This window comes from Heptranchias perlo, chromosome 15 (assembly GCF_035084215.1).
Source record: "Heptranchias perlo isolate sHepPer1 chromosome 15, sHepPer1.hap1, whole genome shotgun sequence".
Lineage (NCBI taxonomy): Eukaryota > Metazoa > Chordata > Chondrichthyes > Hexanchiformes > Hexanchidae > Heptranchias > Heptranchias perlo.
Genome location: NC_090339.1, coordinates 25,787,088 through 25,805,436, shown reverse-complemented (window position 1 = coordinate 25,805,436; position 18,349 = coordinate 25,787,088). Strand labels below are relative to the sequence as shown.

The window sequence follows — 18,349 nt, the reverse complement described above, 5'->3', positions numbered from 1 at the left end:
ACTCGATAGGGTAGATGCTGAGAGGATGTTACCCCTCATGGGGGAATCTAAAACTAGGGGTCATAGTCTCAGAATAAGGGGTCATCTGTTTAAGACGGAAATGAGAAGGAATCTCTTCTCCCAGAGGGTCATGAATCTTTGGAATTCTTCACCCCAAAAAGCTGTGGAGGCTGAGTCATTGAATACATTCAAGGCTGAGTTAGACAAATTTTTGATCAGCAAGGGAGTCAAAGGATATGGGGAAAGGGCGGGAAAGTGGAGTTGAGGTAAAAATCAGATCAGCCATGATCGCATTAAATGGTGGAGCAGGCTCGAGGGGCCAAATGGCCTACTCCTGCTCCTATCTCTTATGGTCTTATAGTCTTATGGTTTTTACTTATAAATTATTCTACAAAATAAAAAAAAAGGTATGGAAATGCAAGGATGACATTTATTGTTCGTGTGTGATATCAATCCTTGATGTCATTGGAACACTAGTCAAACAGGCCTATGTATGTGCTCTCTCAAACGGAATAACAGCCAATTCCAAAGGCAACAGGATACAGACGCTAATCAATCAGAAATTTCAACAATGTTATCATCAGAAATGTCATCGTACATGACGTGGCATTATCTGCAGCATCTTATCAGTGGATACAGTGAGCAGGAAGTCTCCGGCTCCTTTTCCAGCACCTTGTGATCCGTGTGCTTGCCTGGAAACGTGGTACTCAATGAGTACACAGCAGGGAAACAGCAGTTCAAGTGAGTACAGCTGTAATATAACTCCGCATCTCAGTTTCTAAGTCCGTGGTTTACATCATAACCATTCATCATGGAGAGGCCTTCGTGTCACTTACACTAATTTTACTTCTCTATTCTATGTTTCTCAATCCTGTTCTTACACAGGAAATGTATAAACAAGACTTAGCTGATGCCACATTATCATAGGCTTCAGTTAGTCACACAGTGACAGGACCTCACTACAGTGGGGTTTAGTCAGTCAGTCACACAGTGACGCACCCTTTGTGGGGTTCAGATAGTCAGTCACAGACTATTGTGGACCAGTTAGTCTAACTGTGACAGCCTAGTGAACTAGAAAACTAGCAAGAGCTAACCTACAGCATCAAAAAAGCTGACATGTCAGGCTGTTCTTGAGTTTTGAAAACAAGACAGGCTTCGAAACATAAATGGTAGGTAGCGGGAAATAAATATAGGTACATGAAAGGTTGAAGGGGAATTGCAAATGTTGATGGCACAAAATTGGTGCTGCATTTCTAGGGGTGTTTGAGGGCATAATCCCCAGAAAATTTTGATTGTTTTTTTAAATTAAATAACACCTTCTGGTTCATTTTAAGCACTTTTATACTTCACAATTAATAGATTTTACTTATAAAAAAGTGTCATTTGGATTTCAACAGATCACACAGGCCGTGGCCAACGCACTGGAACAGGTCCCCGTTATCTCCTCGTTCTGCTGCCAATGCTAATGGCCAAGTTTATGGTCTCTGTATACTGTAGGTGGGAATTCCTATTCCTGCAAGAGTTTCTTTTTTCAGTATATAGAGGTCACAATCCTGGCCATTAGCGTTGGGCACAGCACAGAAAGAAAACAGGAACTCATTCTGGTGTGTTAGTCACTGAATTTGTTGAGGAGCGGGGCTGGGGTGGGGGGATAACTGCATTGATTTTTGTCAGCAAGTACGGATGCACCAAACAATCCCCCAAAATGCTGCACAAAACATTGACAGTTGGCATGTATGCAACAGGAGTGTACTATCATGGTGTGCAGTGAATCACTCACACAACAGGCTACACCATGATAGGGTTCAGTCATTCATATGGCAACAAGTTCAAGTAATGTAAAGTTCAATCAATCGTACCACATCAGGGTTGTGTTATCATGAGGAGTTGGTCAGTCATGCAGCAACAGAGCTGTGCTGTAAAAAAACCTAAAATCCATGCTTTCAAAATAAAGCAATGGGTGTTCATTTGAAGGCAGAATAACGAATCAATTAAACACCTTTCTGTTATAAGGGGCACACATGATGACATGCATCACACATAAGAAAGTAGTATTGGAGACGATATCTGCAGAAGTCAATGACACCCATCAATACTGAGAGAATTCTAGTGCTTCAGCACTGAGGGATCCTTAGCGTTGACAAGCTCCTTATGTGACATCAGCTGGTGCTTTATGATCATCTCTTGTATCCTGATATAACCTCAGGCCTAGATGTATTTGAGGCAGGTTTTACTCAAGGACATATCCTGTAAGAGACAGTACAATTACAGAATTACCCCTGACTCCTCCAGCGAGCAACTCCTAAAGATTATTGCTGCAGATCAGTACATCCAAACAGATGTATTAAAGATGACAGCCTAGCTTCATGGCCTTTACTTTTATGGTGTATCCATAGCAACAAAAGCAAAATACAAGCCAGAAAGGGCAATTTGTCTCTGCAAAACAATGATAAAAACACACTGACATTTACATCAACAGAGGGAGAAAAAACTAGACATTTTATCTATAGTTAAAATGAAAAAAACTAACAGACACAAAGTACAATGCAAGAAAATTTTTCATATGGGTTTAACAGTCTGATAACTGCTGCCTCTTTAACAATGGCTCATTGGCACTGTTTAACATAAAGGTTAAAATTTAATCTTTTCTGCAAAGTTTTAGTATTTAAAATAATACTTTTGCCAAGTCCAGCACTGAAAGGGGCAAGATGTGGCAGGGCTGGGAGTGGGATCATGTTTGAATGCTAATGCTTTGTTTACCTTTGAGAATTCATAAATAACCTTTATATAAATGTCGCAACATCATAAGACACAGAAGTAAGTGGAAAAATTTACTCTTTTTTAAAGTTAGACTTTTGCTGTCTGATTTACATTTTAGAAATTTCTGGATAGTCCACTTAAAAACAAGACTGACAAAAATACTTTAGCAGTGATAGGGAGGAGTAGCAAATGTAGCAAAATATTCTCGAAGTCTCAAGGAATTCTCTCAATTTTTTTTACTGCTTCTTAATCCATGCTGCCTTTTCATTTCTTCTGCCTCCCTGGATTCATGTGCTGTTGAACAAAGACATTCTAGGCTGCCAATATTTATACAGCCATCGATAATGGCACTTGAGGATTGCTCAATCTGAAATTCAGTGCCCATCTTCCTCCATTCCCAAGAGTGCCTCAATTCACCCAAAAACTGCAGAAACTCTTTCCCTGTAGTAGCAGGCAGATTTGAGTGACAGGTAGCCCTGGGACTCAAAAGCATTTCTGTTACTCTTGATATAAGGAACTTCTGTTGGCTACACTACAGAAGCGCAAGCCAGTCCACTTTAACCCCTACTCCAAAAATGGAGACAAAGGATAGACTTTCTGCAGGGATTTACCCATTCTCCCATCGTAACTTTAGTGGAAACCCCAGAGAAACGGTGTAAGTGGCCATTTATGCCATTTCTCTGGGTTTTACAGACGATCTTCCCCTGAAGTTACAGCGGGACATCGGAAGATATGCCACTGGAAATTCTACCCCAAAGGGTTTAATTTAGTGAAGGGTGTTAAAGACCACCAGTGATTTGTGTTCCAGCAGTGTAATACTAGTTATTAGATTAACAAAAACAATTCAGTCTAATAGGGGGAACTGTCTTAAGTGTAGTTTTGAATTTTGTTGAGAGGCTGAAGAACACAAGGATATATAAGAAATAGAAGCAGGAGTAGACCAAACGGCCCCTCGAGCCTGCTCCGCCATTCAGTAAGATCATGGCAGATCTTCAACCTCAACTCCACTTTCCCGCCTGATTCCCATTTCCCTTGATTCCCATAGAGTCCAAAAATCTATCGATCTCAGCCTTGAATATACTCAACGACTGAGCATCCACAGCCCTCTGGGGTAAAGAATTCCAAATATACATGATCCTCTGAGTGAAGAAATTCCTCCTTATCTCAGTCCTAAATGTCCGACCCCTTATCCTGAGACTATGGGCAGCATTTTAGCACCTGGCGGGGGGGCCCCGAAATATGTGAAATCCCGGAGCAGGACCGGAGCCCGCCTCGAACCCGCGCACTTCCGGGTTCCCCGCTGACGCGCCGGCGTGCGCGCGCAGCCCCCGCTGGTGGGAATCCCGCGGGCAATTAAAGCCAGCAGGATGCCACTTGAAAGTATTTATTTTGCTTGTTCAGGTCATTAGCTGACCTGATTAAGGGATTATGTGAGGAGGGGTGGGATTTTAGAGCAACCTGGGACTGTTTCCCACACTGGAGGAAACACTCCCAGTTCAAATGGACCTGTTGCAGCTATCAGCCTGTGGCAGCTGCAAAGGTCCATTTGACAGGTGGGTGGGGGAGAGACCCTCACTCATTGCAGGAGGCCACTCTGTCACTTGGGACAAAGTTTGGCCTCCACCACCCTCCTCCTGACAATCAAAGTCACCAACTTGCACACTTACCCCGGTGTCCAGAGACATGTACCTACCTTGCGGACCCCCTCAGATGTACATCTTCCGGATGGGGGCCGCCGTAGCTGCAGTCATGACCTCCTCGGAGGGCGAACAGCATCACCAGCCTCGCCATCCACGCCGTCCACCTCTGACACGTGGAGCTCCACAACAGAGTACTGTGACACATCCACCTGCACAGCAGGAGGGAGGGCTACCGCAGAGAGAGATGCGTCGCAGAGAGCACTACCCTCACCACAGGGTCCACAGACTGAGGCTCAGCTTCCTGGACCTCTCTGAGCAGCAGTGCACACGGAGGCTCAGAATCACTCGACATGTAGTCGTGGACATCTGCAGCCTCCTTCATGCCACATGCAGTGACACAATGGGTGGGTCTTCATAGTGATCCTCAGGAAAGGGCATTATTGCACAGACCAGACAAGATTCACGAAGACATGGCAGTAGTGGTGCCAATATAATATGTAATGTGAGTTGGTCAGAAATTCAATATAAGTAACAACCATGACAAACCCTCAAACACCCTTGTGCATCCCCTTCATGCTCACGACACGTTTGCCTTACGCTGCCTACTGCACATATGTGATGCATGCCCTGTGGCTGCAGCACAGGTAGTGGCAGGTTGAGTGAGGCGGGCCGTGAAAGAGATGCATGAGAGGGTGAGTACGAGATAGAGCCATGAGATTGTATGAGGATTGGGTTGAGTGGTAGTGGCGGGATGAGTACTGGCGAGGTGAGTAGGTGCAGGTACGATGAGGATGAGGTTTGAGTGGGTATGAGGGGTGATGTGACAGAGTAGTGTTGGCAGTGCAGAAGGAGATGTGGGTTGGGGGCGGTGATGTGGCAGACGGGGAAAGAGGAAGTGTACTCACTTTGGCTGACCTACTGAGGTCATTGGAGCGCCTCCTGCACTGTATGCAGGTGGGCGATATGTCGGTGGTGCAGGTGACCTCCTCTGCCACCTCGAGCCAGGCCTTCCTGGTGGCAGAGGCAGGCCACTTCCTCCCGCCCGCCGGGGGGAAGATCTCTGTCCTCCCCCTCCTCCTCACCCCATGTATTGATACCTGGAGTGAGGCATCATTAAACTGGGAGCAGCCTTTCCCCTGGGCTGCTCCATGCTGTGATTTTTTCTGTTTGTTGCAGTATCTGTCAGTGGAGGACTGCCCCTTTAAATAGAGCTCCTCCAGCTGGCAGATCTTACTGTGCATGCGCAGCCCGCCCGACGCGCAGATCAGCAGTGGGAAACCCGGAGGAGCAGGTAAGTGGATCGAATTAGTGGATTGTATGCTACAATCACGCAGGGAGCTGACTAATTTCACCGGGCGCGTTACCCACGCGCCCGATAGCCCCCCCGCTGAGAACCCGCAGCCCTGGTAACATCGGGCCCTATGTCTCCTAGTTCTAGACTCTCCAGCTTCCATCCTGTCAAGCCCTCTTTGAATCTTATATGTTTCAATGAGATCACCTCTCATTCTTCTAAACTCCAGCGAGTATAGGCCCATTCTACTCAATCTTTCCTTATTGGACAACCCTCTCATCCCAGGAATCAATCTAGTGAACCTTTGTTGCGTCACCTCTAAGGCAAATATATCCTTCCTTAGGTAAGGAGACCAAAACTGCACACAGTATGCCAGATGTGGTCTCACCAAAGCCCTGTACAATTGAAGCAAGACTTCCTTTTTCTTGTACTTCAACCCCCTTGCAATAAAAGCCAACATACCAATAGCCTTCCTAATTGCTTGCTGTACTTGAAGACTGTTGCCATGCAGCACACAACTAAGAAATGTCATCTTAGTTCAATGGAAGTTATTCCTCTGAGGCAGGCTGAAGGTGCATTTTTAGGATATTGCAAGGAGAGCCTAGCAATGCCCACAATTTGCCATAGCCAATGCCCACAATTTGCCATAGCCAATGCTCACAATCTGCCATACCTAATGTCCACAATCTGTCAAACTTAACGTCCATACGTAATAGCATCAGTGTTAAAAAAGGTGTAAAACAATTTCATTCTCCAGGATTACATTTCCCTTAAACATCATCATGTCTATAAATTAAGTATGAAATAGAATATTTTACCTTCACATAGTGAATCAGTTGTTCTTTCTCATTTACTTGGTATGTATTTATCCCCAGCTCCTTTGCTAATCGCAAAATTCGATTTTGAGTGGGTCCAACGTATGCTCCTCCTAAGTCAACATACTGGAACTCTGGACCCTATGAGAAATAATTATATCAATAGACTGTATAATTTTTTTTCTTAATTTCTTGCCTGCTCTCCTGATGGCAATGACTCCTGCTGGTTTACATTTCTCTGGGTGCCAGCATCCTTCTGCTATACCGAATTGCTATTCTTCATGTGTGAGTCTTGACAATGGTTGTTGACAAGCTATTCAACAGTGTGGGCACCACAGGCAAGACAAATTCGTGTGCACGCTTTCCAGGAGGGATCAACTGATAGAGATTGGGAACAGGAATCTTCTCCAGCTCAATGACACTGAGGTTAATTCTGCCACCTGCATCTCAGTAGAAAACTGCTAATGCAACAACAATAATTTACATTACTATTGCTCTCCTCGTGTACAGAAAAATCTCTTTACATTGAGGAGGGAAAAAAATAGTGGGCCTCAGCAGGAGGGAGAAAGGCAAAATAGAGAGAGTTTAGGTGAAAAGGCGTGCTCGGAAGGGTTTTTGAAAGCAGAGAGGGAGATGACAAAAAATAAATCAAGGGAGGGAGCTCCAGAGTACAGGAACATTGTGGTGGTCCAAGCACATTGAGCATAACATGCTGGGAGAGCTCTGAGGTCATGGGGGAGAGATTTCCAGCAATTGAATGCACCTTTTTAGGCACCAGCAGTACGTTGGCCCTTTGAGGCCAAAATCTTCAGGGCATAGTAAGCTGAGTAGCCCTAGTGGAAGGACTGGACCACCCAGGAAAAGAATTCCAATTTACTCAGTGGCCCCTTCCTCCAGCACTTGTTTGCAACAGGTGGTTTCTGCTGCATTATGGGGATCAGGCCTCACTTGCAATGCAAACGGTGCATTCATGAGCCTTTCATGCACAGGCTCATGGTCAGTACACATCGTGGGGCACCAAGCGCATTGGGTGCTGAATAAGGCCCAATGCCCTATAATGTGAGGCTCTGGCATACAAAGCACAACACTACTTCAGGAGTCACTGATCACATTATCAGTCCCATTGAGTCACTAGGGGACTCACATATAACTTTGGAATATGGTTTAAAAAAAAGCTTAGTTACTGCCTGTATGCTGACAACCTGGGCAAATAAGCTGCACTATACTTCATACATGAAAATGATTGCACTCATAGGTGTTGGAATACTCACTTCCCTCCAGCTCAAACTTTGTATAACCATGTCAGAGTTTGCAGCACTCCTTGTGGAGCATGTGTCATGAGTACTCCTCATGGGTCACATGTTGCTGACCAAACATCCTTCACTCATGCCAGGGTATAACCTACTCCTCCACTGAACATGTCCCAGACCCTGAACTGCTCCTCCACAGAACATGTCCCAGACCCCGAACTGCTCCTCCACTGAACATGGCCCAGACCCTGAACTGCTCCTCCACTGAACATGTCCCAGACCCTGAACTGCTCCTCCACAGAACATGGCCCTGACCCTGAACTGCTCCTCCACAGAACATGGCCCGGACCCCAAACTGCTCCTCCACAGAACATGGCCCAGACCCCAAACTGCTCCTCCACAGAACATGGCCCAGACCCCAAACTGCTCCTCCACAGAACATGGCCCAGACCCCGAATTGCTCCTCCACAGAACATGGCCCGGACCCTGAACTGCTCCTCCACAGAACATGGCCCAGACCCTGAACTGCTCCTCCACAGAACATGGCCCAGACCCTGAACTGCTCCTCCACAGAACATGGCCCGGACCCTGAACTGCTCCTCCACAGAACATGGCCCGGACCCTGAACTGCTCCTCCACAGAACATGGCCCAGACCCTGAACTGCTCCTCCACAGAACATGGCCCAAATCCTTTTAAATCCTGATGATAACCTAACTCCCAAATTGGCATTTCTGGAACCTATGCAACTCCTGCAATGTAGAAGTCAGAGTCATTTTCATTACTTACTTGAACAGTGTATGTTCTTCCTCCAACACGATCTCTAGCCTCCAAAACTATTACCTTCAGGCCCACCTCTGTCAGCAGCTTGGCAGCTGACAGACCTAGAGAATAAAGACAATAGGATTATATAGGAACTAGTGGGGTCTTTATGCCAAGGACAAATCTAGACCTAGTCCGGAAAACCAAGCTGCATCAAATGCAAACAATTTTGTATTAAAAAGCTATTCCATGTTAATTCATCAGATTCCATTAACAGTTCTGCATGATGTTGATATAATCGCAACAAAATAAAATGCTACTGATCAATTGAAGATGGGCACACTTAAAATCAGGGTCAGGGCATTTGTGATTCTTTGTAGCAAGCCTAGGACCACTGAAGAAGCATTTTGTGTGAAAACTGACTGGGAAATTCTGGTCAATAGATGTCATCTCGGAAGCATATACTGTTGAGGCTAGCTGGTGGAAGTTGGTCTGCAGTAGCCTTGAATCAGTAATGTCGTGACATTCTGATTAAAATGGGACAGCTTAGATGTATAGTTGAGATGAAGAAATGAGTGTGTATGTCCCCCATTCTTTGGTTTCACCTGTTGGTCCTGCTAACCATCCCTCCTTTTGAAAAGCTGCATGTTAAAACGTTTCTCTTTCAAAACTCAACCAAATTCAGTTCCAAAAATGACAAAATAAATCTGTCTGCACTGCAGGAACCTTTTACTTCCACTACCAGTAAAGCTTAAAGTATAATGATCTTTCGCTGATATAAATCAATTCGAAGTCATCCATCTGCATTCAGTACAGTGCTTGCCTCCCACTCATTTCCGAAGCTCTGACAGTACAATAAAGGTTTCCGAGACGATTTCTTCAAGCAATCGAGGTGTAAATCAATACACGTCAGAGTACGGCATCAGAGCAGGAAATTACACGCCTCGGCAAGGGGGCTGTAAACAACTAAATGAGAATGATCTCAAACACCAGCTGTTGTTACTGGGCACATACACCATACAACTTGCTTAATTTGATTCATTTTAAGGACACAATATCCTGTCACAGTAGCTCAACTATAATTTAAAAATGTCAAAAAGTAAGTCTCCACTATTTTGCTTTGTCAAAAGTGACTGTTGTAGAGTTGCCATCTGGTAAAATGTAAGCGATGAAGCTAACAAAAATGTAAAATATGATCAAATATATTTTGTACATAAATTCTACCCTTGTAAGCAATTTCAGTGGCCAATTTATTTAAAGGAAATGCTGCTCTGTTGTAGAGTTGTGAACCATGCTCAGATACCGAAACATGCTCCTCCACAGGTCCATACTGCCACGTTTATTGCAAGGAAACATTCCCACTGTAGTAGCTATATCTACAGAAGGATGATCATGGCATGAGACTGATCTTTGGCAATCTTTTTTTTTGCATTTCTGATGAAACTACAATTTTTTTTAGCTCCAGAGACAAGCACTCTTAATGTGTCACTACAGTCAACAACAACAACTTGCATTTAGAAAGCGCCTTTTACGTTGTAAGATGTTCCAAGGTGCTTCACAGGAGCGTAATCAGACAAAAATTGACAAAAATTAGCCAAAGAAGGAGACATTAGAACAGGTGATCAAACACTTGGTTAAAGAGGTAGGTTTTAAGCAGCCTCTTGAAGGGGAGAGGCGGAGAGGAGACGAAGTTTGAGGAAGGAATTTCAGAGCTTAGAGTCTAGACGGCTGAAGGCACAGTTGCCAATCGTGGGGTGAAGGAAGTGGGGGTTGCACAAAAGGCCAGAGATGGTGGAATGCACAGTTCTTGGAGGGTTGCAGAGACGAAGGAGGTTACAAAGATAGGGAGGGGCGACACCATAGAGGATAAGAATTTTAAAATTGAGGTGTTGGTAGTCTGGGAACCAATGTAGATCAGCGAGCACAAAGGTGATAGGTGAACAGGACATGATGCATCCTCTGTACATAGTTTCAGTGAAGTGCTATTTTACCATTGTTATTTAAACCCTTTGATCACACACAACCTTTACATAATGTGGAAATGCCGGTGATGGACTGGAGTTGACAATTGTAAACAATTTTACAACACCAAGTTATAGTCCAGCAATTTTATTTGAAATTCACAAGCTTTCGGAGGCTTCCTCCTTCCTCAGGCTTCCTCCTTCCACATTCACCTGAGGAAGGAGGAAGCCTCCGAAAGCTTGTGAATTTCAAATAAAATTGCTGGACTATAACCTTTACATAGAAAGTTCTCTATATGGGGCAAGTGTGGTGATGAAGCATAGACACACTGGCCACTGGGTGGTGAGATATTGGTTAGTGGCCCTGAACTGTGCCACACACTCATCTTATAATCTCAGCATTATCACTGTGCAGGTACTTCTCTCAGAGAATGAGGGAAAACCAGAGATAGAGAGCCCTGTTTGTGTTTCAAAACTGTAGTGGGACCAAAATAACCCAGTTGGTTGAAGCGCTGACTTACTGCTTGGTTTCCACCAGTTCCGCTTTTCAAGCAGACCGTGATCTAGGCGGCCAGTGCTCTCACCAGAAACAGGCAGAGACTCATGACTATATATGTTAATCAGGGTCAGATTATACAGTTACGACCCCCAATGCCATTTTTGTCTTCACCTGCCAGATTACCACCAGTTCCCTGCTCTTGTCCACCAAATAGGAGCTATAGAAGTCAGGTAGCGCCATTTTCAGCGTCCATTAAAGGGATCCTCAGCTGTAGTCAGGGAAAGCTAGACGCAGATTTGGCACACTTTTTTACGCCAGTCACTTGTGGGTTTTGAGGTTTAAAGGCTTCCACATTTAACCTCCTTGCTGGTGTACGTGCTGCAAAAATGTTGCTTGCTCTTCAAAACTGGTGCTTCCTTTTACTTCCAATGCTTCCACCCCTCCCCTTTAAGGTGTTGTTGTAGACCCTTCAAAATTTGCCGCCCTGCTGGATTTCTCACCTCCAGATCGCGAGCCACATTAGGGAATGCATTTTGCACTGGCGGTTATCCAACTGAATGTAAATGACGCCTGGCCATGATAATGATATGGACCCTATGCTGACGCCTTTAGGCAGGCACATCGCATGCCCTGCCCACCGCCCGCCCGATATACGCTCAAACAAAAAATTGCCTCCAGGATTTCCTCAGTCTCCTCTATGTACAGGGTGATGTAATTTTTTTTTATTCGTTCATGGGATGTGGGCGTCGCTGGCGAGGCCGGCATTTATTGCCCATCCCTAATTGCCCTTGAGAAGGTGGTGGTGAGCCGCCTTCTTGAACTGCTGCAGTCCGTGTGGTGAAGGTTCTCCCACAGTGCTGTTAGGAAGGGAGTTCCAGGATTTTGACCCAGCAACGATGAAGGAACGGCGATGTATTTCCAAGTCGGGATGGTGTGTGACTTGGAGGGGAATGTGCAGGTCGTGTTGTTCCAATGTACCTGCTGCTCTTGTCCTTCTAGGTGGTAGAGGTCGCGGGTTTGGGAGGTGCTGTCGAAGAAGCCTTGGCGAGTTGCCGCAGTGCATCCTGTGTATGGTACACACTGCAGCCACTGTGCGCCGGTGGTGAAGGGAGTGAATGTTTAGGGTGGTGGATGGGGTACCGGTCAAGCGGGCTGCTTTGTCCTGGATGATGTTGAGCTTCTTGAGTGTTGTTGGAGCTGCACTCATCCAGGCAAGTGGAGAGTATTCCATCACACTCCTGACTTGTGCCTTGTAGATGGTGGAAAGGCTTTGGGGAGTCAGGAGGTGAGTCACTCGCCACAGAATACCCAGCCTCTGACCTGCTCTTGTAGCCACAGTATTTATTTGGCTGGTCCAGTTAAGTTTCTGGTCAATGGTGACCCCCAGGATGTTGATGGTGGGGGATTCGGCGATGGTAATGCTGTTGAATGTCAAGGGGAGGTGGTTAGACTCTCTCTTGTTGGAGATGGTCATTGCCTGGCACTTGTCTGGCACGAATGTTACTTGCCACTTATCAGCCCAAGCCTGGATGTTATCCAGGTCTTGCTGCATGCGGGCTCGGACTGCTTCATTATTTGAGGGGTTGCGAATGGAACTGAACACTGTGCAATCATCAGCGAACATCCCCATTTCTGACCTTATGATGGAGGGAAGGTCATTGATGAAGCAGCTGAAGATGGTTGGCTATGCTACAGATTACAGGATATGTGTCTTTACCCATATGTTTTCCCACATGCGAGTTCTCAGTGTTGGGCTGGTCATCGGGCAAAGTGCTCATTCAAAAGGTTGAAGGAAGACTGGCAAGCAAATCATTTAGTGTCACTCTTGTGCACTCCTTAGTTTCTAGCTTAAAAAGGGCATTGTTACAATGACCAATCTCTTGCCCTGGAAATGCCTTCATCGTCTTTGAAATACTTCATTGGGACAATGCTCTTAAAAATCTCATCTGAGATCTTCACACAGGTTTGTGGAATTGTTTAAAACCAAACATTAAGGAAAAATGTGGCACATCACAGCTCATCAGAAACCAGAGTAACCTTGGATAACTCTATACCAAAAAACATCTTGATCTCAACATCAATTGGGATACTCCAGATGTATTCTCTAGCACTGTACAGTAAAACAAGTTGGTTCCTTTTAGAGGTAATCTGGGCTATACCCTAAACACCTGAAAGCCATAACATTGGATCTCCCTCTTCTCCACGTCAAGATAACATTTTGTTCTAAGTCATCAATTAAAGAAGCAAAAGGTAGAAAGGTACTGACAGATACATGACAAACTCTTTAAACTTTGACACATATACAATAAAGTTATGAATTGTAAATCAGTCTACCCATTGTGGCCCAGTACAAGCGATGGTATTTTCTACATGCCATGTACATTTCTGTATACTCACATGATCCTGGCTAGGGCGATAACAGTGGCAGCTCTCCACTATCAGCCCTCCTGGAATGTGTGCTGTTCCAGTACACTCATGGCATTTATTTTTACACAAGAATCTACAATCTGAAGCCAAAAATCTTCAAATTCCAAGGCAAAGCCAATATAACCAACCTAACAAAACCCCACGAATAATAAATATAATGCACAGTTAGGACTTTAAAAGGTGACTTAAAGGGTGACCACAGTGAATGGTAGTAGACAATTAAACAACTAACGGGAGGAGGAGGCTCCCATGAACATCCCCATCCTCAATGATGGTGGAGCCCAGCACATGAGTGCAAAAATCAAGGCTGAAGCGTTTGCAACCATCTACAGCCAGAAGTGCCAAGCAGATGATCCATCTCAGCCTCCTCGCGAGATCCCCACCATCACAGAAGCCAATCTTCAGCCAATTCGATTCACTCCACGTGACATCAGGAAACGGCTGAGTGCACTGGATACAGCAAAGGCTATGGCCCCCGTCAACATCCCAGCTGTAGTGCTGAAGACTTGTGCTCCAGAACTAGCCACACCTGTAACCATGCTGTTTCAGTACAGCTACAACACTGGCAGCTACCCGACAAAGTCAAAAATTGCCCTGGTATGTCCTGTCCACAAAAAGCAGGACAAACCCAATCCAGCCAATTACCGCCCCATCAGTCTACTAACAATTATCAGCAAAGTGATGGAAGGTGTCATCGACAGTGCTATCAAGTGGCACTTACTCACCAATAACCTGCTCATCCATGCTCAGGTGGGATCCGCCAGGACCACTCGGCTCCAGACCTCAGTACAGCCTTGGTCCAAACATGGACAAAAGAGCTGACTGCCCTTGACATCAATGCAGCATTTGACGAAGTGTGGCATCAAGGAGCCCTAGTAAAATTAAAGTCAATGGGAATTGGAGGGAAAAATCGCCAGTGGCTGGAGTCATACCTGGCATAAAGGAAGATGGTAGTGGTTGTTGGAGGCCAATCATCTCAGCCACAGGACATCACTGCAGGAGTTCCTCAGGGCAGTGTCCTAGGCCCAACCATCTTCAGCTGCTTCATCAATGACCTTCCCTCAGTCATAAGGTCAGAAATGGGGATGCTCGCTGATGATTGCAGTGTTCAGTTTCATTTGCAACCCCTCAGATAACAAAATAGTTCATGCCCGCATGCAGCGAGACCTGGACAACATCCAGACTTGGGCTGATAAGTGCCAAGTAACATTCGCACCAAAAAAGTGCCAGGCAATGACCATCTCCAACAAGAGAGTCTAACCACTTGACATTCAACGGCATTACCATCGCCGAATCCCCCACCATCAACATCCTGGGAGTCACCACTGATCAGAAACTTAACTGGACCAGCCATATAAATACTGTGGCTACAACGGCAGATCAGAGGTTGGGTACACTGTGCCGAATGACTCACCTCCTGACTCCCCAAAGCCTTTCCACCGTCCACAAGGCGCAAGTCAGGAGTGTGATAGAATACTCTCCACTTGCCCTGGATGAGTGCAGCTTCAACAACACTGAAGAAGCTCAACACCATCCGGGACAAAGCAGCTTTATTGCCACCTTAAACATTCACTCCCTCCACCACCGGCACACCGTGGCTGCGGTGTGTACCATCTACAAGATGCACTGCAGCAACTTGCCAAGGCTTCTTCGACAGCATCTCCCAAACCTGCAACCTCTACCACCTAGAAGGACAAGGGCAACAGGTGCATGGGAACAACACCACCTGAATGTTCCTCTCCAAGTCACACACCATCCCGACTTGGAAATATATCGTTGTTCCTTCATTGTCACTGGGTCAAAATCCTGGAACTCCCTACCTAACAAGGACTGCAGTGGTTCAAGAAGGTGGCTCACCACCACCATCTTCTCAAGGGCAATTAGGGATGGGCAATAAGTGCTGGCCTTGCCAGCGACGCCCCCATCCCATGAATGAATAATAAAAAAAAAAATTCATTACTACAATTTTGACTTTACTGGCACATTTCCCATTCAAGTCGAAGGACGTCTGAAAATTATTTCCTGTGGTTTCTTATACAATGATATCATGGCAGACCAATCAAAAGGAAAGATAATATATGGTGTCAGCCTTGGCTTAGTGCTCAGAAGGCTGTGGATTCAAACCCCGCTCCAGAGACTTGAGCCTATAATCTAGGCTGACACTTCAGTACAATACTGATAGGGTGCTGCACTGTCAGAGGAACAGTCTTTCAGATGAGACATTAAACAGAGGCCCTCTCTACTATCTCAGGAGGTCTAAAAGATCCCATGGCTCTATTCACAGAAGAGCAGGGGGGATGTCAGGACCACAATTTATCCCTCAACCAACTGATTATCTGATCATTTTCTCATCGTTTTTTGTGGGATCTTGCTGTGTGCAATTTGACTACTGTGACTCTATGCATGACAACAGTGACTACATCTCAAAAAGTAATTCATTGGCTGTGAAGCTGTTTGGGATATCCTGAGATCACAAAGGGCACTATGTAAATTCAAATTCTTATATATGTAGGGATCATTAAAATCAGTTTTTACCGATTTCCACCAATAAATTTCCAGATTTTTTTCTGTAGTAAATTGGTAAAATATGGTTTCCTCTCAAATGTGAATGAAACCCCCACAAAATTTCCCATTGTTTTCTTACCAAAAATCAGGACCGAGCATTAGTGTACATTGTATCTGTGATGTCAGAATGCACGTTGCATGCCGTGTTGCTGACATTATGGATGCAATGTGCACGCATCATTGGACTCAATTTTCAACAGGAAAAGAAACACGACAATAGATTTTGAACTTACCGCCAGGGCATAAAACTGGCATTGTGGATTGGCCACTAATAATAGAAACCGTACAAGGGAAATGAAAATCAGGCGGTTTCTATAATCGGCAGTCAATCCATAATGCCAGTTTTATGCTCAGGCTTAAATTGAAAATCTACCCCAAAGTCTCTGCAATCTGTATTTTTTTTTGAAGGAGACCTGGATTTGGATCTCCTTGAAGTATTGCTGTGAGGACTACATTCTTTACATTGCACAAACGTCAATCTTTCATTGCGAGTTGGGTATGGAGTAAGGGCAGTAGTGCACTGACACAATTAGCGCACCGATAGTCCCCTGAAGACTGAGGTCATCAATCAAAGGCTTACTCAAGTCACACACCAGGGGTAATTTAAACTAACTTGCCGGACGTGGAACTGACAGGATTGGATTGGGTGCCCATTTTACACAGCCACCAGATATTACTTTCCATTGACTTCAATGGACATGTGTAAAATGGGCGCCCATCCCAATCCTGTCAGTTTCCCGTCAGATAGGATAGGTTAGAATTACCCCCCACTAAGACTTTGTTTACTAAAAGGAAGATCATAACACGTCCCCTAAGCATAATCTCTAACAGTTTTTATTATCCCACCATCATAATGGCAGTTAAGTAGCTGGAGCCTCAACAATAGACACCGAGCCCTGAAATTCTGTGGGGAATCTGCCGACCGCCCATTGTAATTCCAGTGGGAGACCTGTGAAACCCCCAGGAGAACAGCAGAGAGTCAATTACACCGGAACTCTACCATTTGCAGGTGTTTCATGGCTGCTTTGTAAGAGGCAGCAGCTCCATCTGCCCCTTACAAGGCAGATGATGTGCTGGGGCGGAACCAGGGGTGAGGACTCCGCAAGTCTCAATTGGGGCTTTATGTGATGTCTGGGGTGCCGAGTGAGTGGGGGTGCACCAGTCTCCACAAAGGCATTTGTGGCCCCTCCCCGCCCAGTTAGGCCAGGCAAGCAGCTTGGACAGGTAGCCTTGCTCAGGGGATCACAAAATTAGTCCTCTAATCTCTACTCTACAAGGATCCTTTTTAAACAGCAACATAATACATTAAAAAAATAAAAGCATTATTAAAACATATTATATTTTACATCCTTTTGTTTATTTTCAGTTACCTGTTGAACTAAAAAAAAATCTTCCTGTTTGAACAGTGAGAGCTGATTACATTGCTGGGGCGGTAGAAGGGGAATTGGCTCAGAGGAAGGATTAACCTGAAGGTCTGTACTCTCAGTGATAATACACATTGTTACTGGCTTCATGACTAATAATGCAACCATATAGAATGCCATCTTTAAAATGCGTCCCACATTTATAACAGCTCTGAAATCACACGCGTTGTTTGCAGCTCGGCTTTTAACAGAGGACAGCATTTAAATGCTTTCTGTGTAACAGATAGCTCACTACAATATGTTTTGTGCAGCGCCCACAGACATGGAGTCTGCATTTTAAATAAACTAAATTAAAGTTAATTGAAATCCAAAACATTTTGCTGCTTTAATATTCTTCGGATAAATTGGGAAAAAATTACATCGTTCAGAAATTATGCATAAATTCTATCATATCCATAAAAGTATTAATCCCCTTCACTTACAAATATGGGGTGACAGCAATTCAGACTATTGTTTCCTGATTTATTGTCCTAAAGCATAATTATTGATTCAAAATACCCTTTCATTCATAAAGCATAAATTGCTCCCAGAACTGTCTTCATTTGAATGAATCGAGCTCTTAGCCCTTCGTGCTGGACGATGTAGTGGAAGAAGTGCATAAAACTGAAAAGGAAGAAGAGCAAAGAAACTCACCCGACAAGCCCCCTCCAATGATTATCACATCTTGTTTTCCACTGGACATTTTCACCGTGTCCGTTTATACTTGCCTTCTCTGTGGGCTGTCTTGAATGTGATGGTTTTTGGACAATTTATTGCCGTTTGGTTCCAGGCTGCAACTAAATCAACCAATGATCACTAGTGTGCTCTGGGCTGCACCTGTGTATCCCTTTGACTGCCAGCCAGGGAGCGTGTATGATTGCTTTATGAATAGCTTCCTGTTCAAGAGGAGGGACAATTGACAAGATTGTTATAGGCTATACATTTGATGCTTCAAGTGACAAACCAAAGCTGGGAATC

The 18,349-nt window shown here is 44.9% G+C and overlaps 1 protein-coding gene across 1 annotated transcript in view; it reads right to left on the bottom strand.

Annotated features, from left to right (window-relative positions):
* LOC137332786 (amine oxidase [flavin-containing]-like) overlaps nt 1-18,074 on the bottom strand; it is a 47,844-nt gene extending 29,770 nt beyond the window's left edge. Inside the window, exons 1-3 of the mRNA XM_067996723.1 lie at nt 18,026-18,074; nt 8,544-8,638; nt 6,510-6,647 (exon numbers count right to left, since the gene is read on the bottom strand). Coding sequence (XP_067852824.1) covers nt 6,510-6,647; nt 8,544-8,638; nt 18,026-18,074 — 282 coding nt within the window. The remainder of the gene's footprint in view (nt 1-6,509; nt 6,648-8,543; nt 8,639-18,025) is intronic.
* Nucleotides 18,075-18,349: the final 275 nt, after the last annotated feature.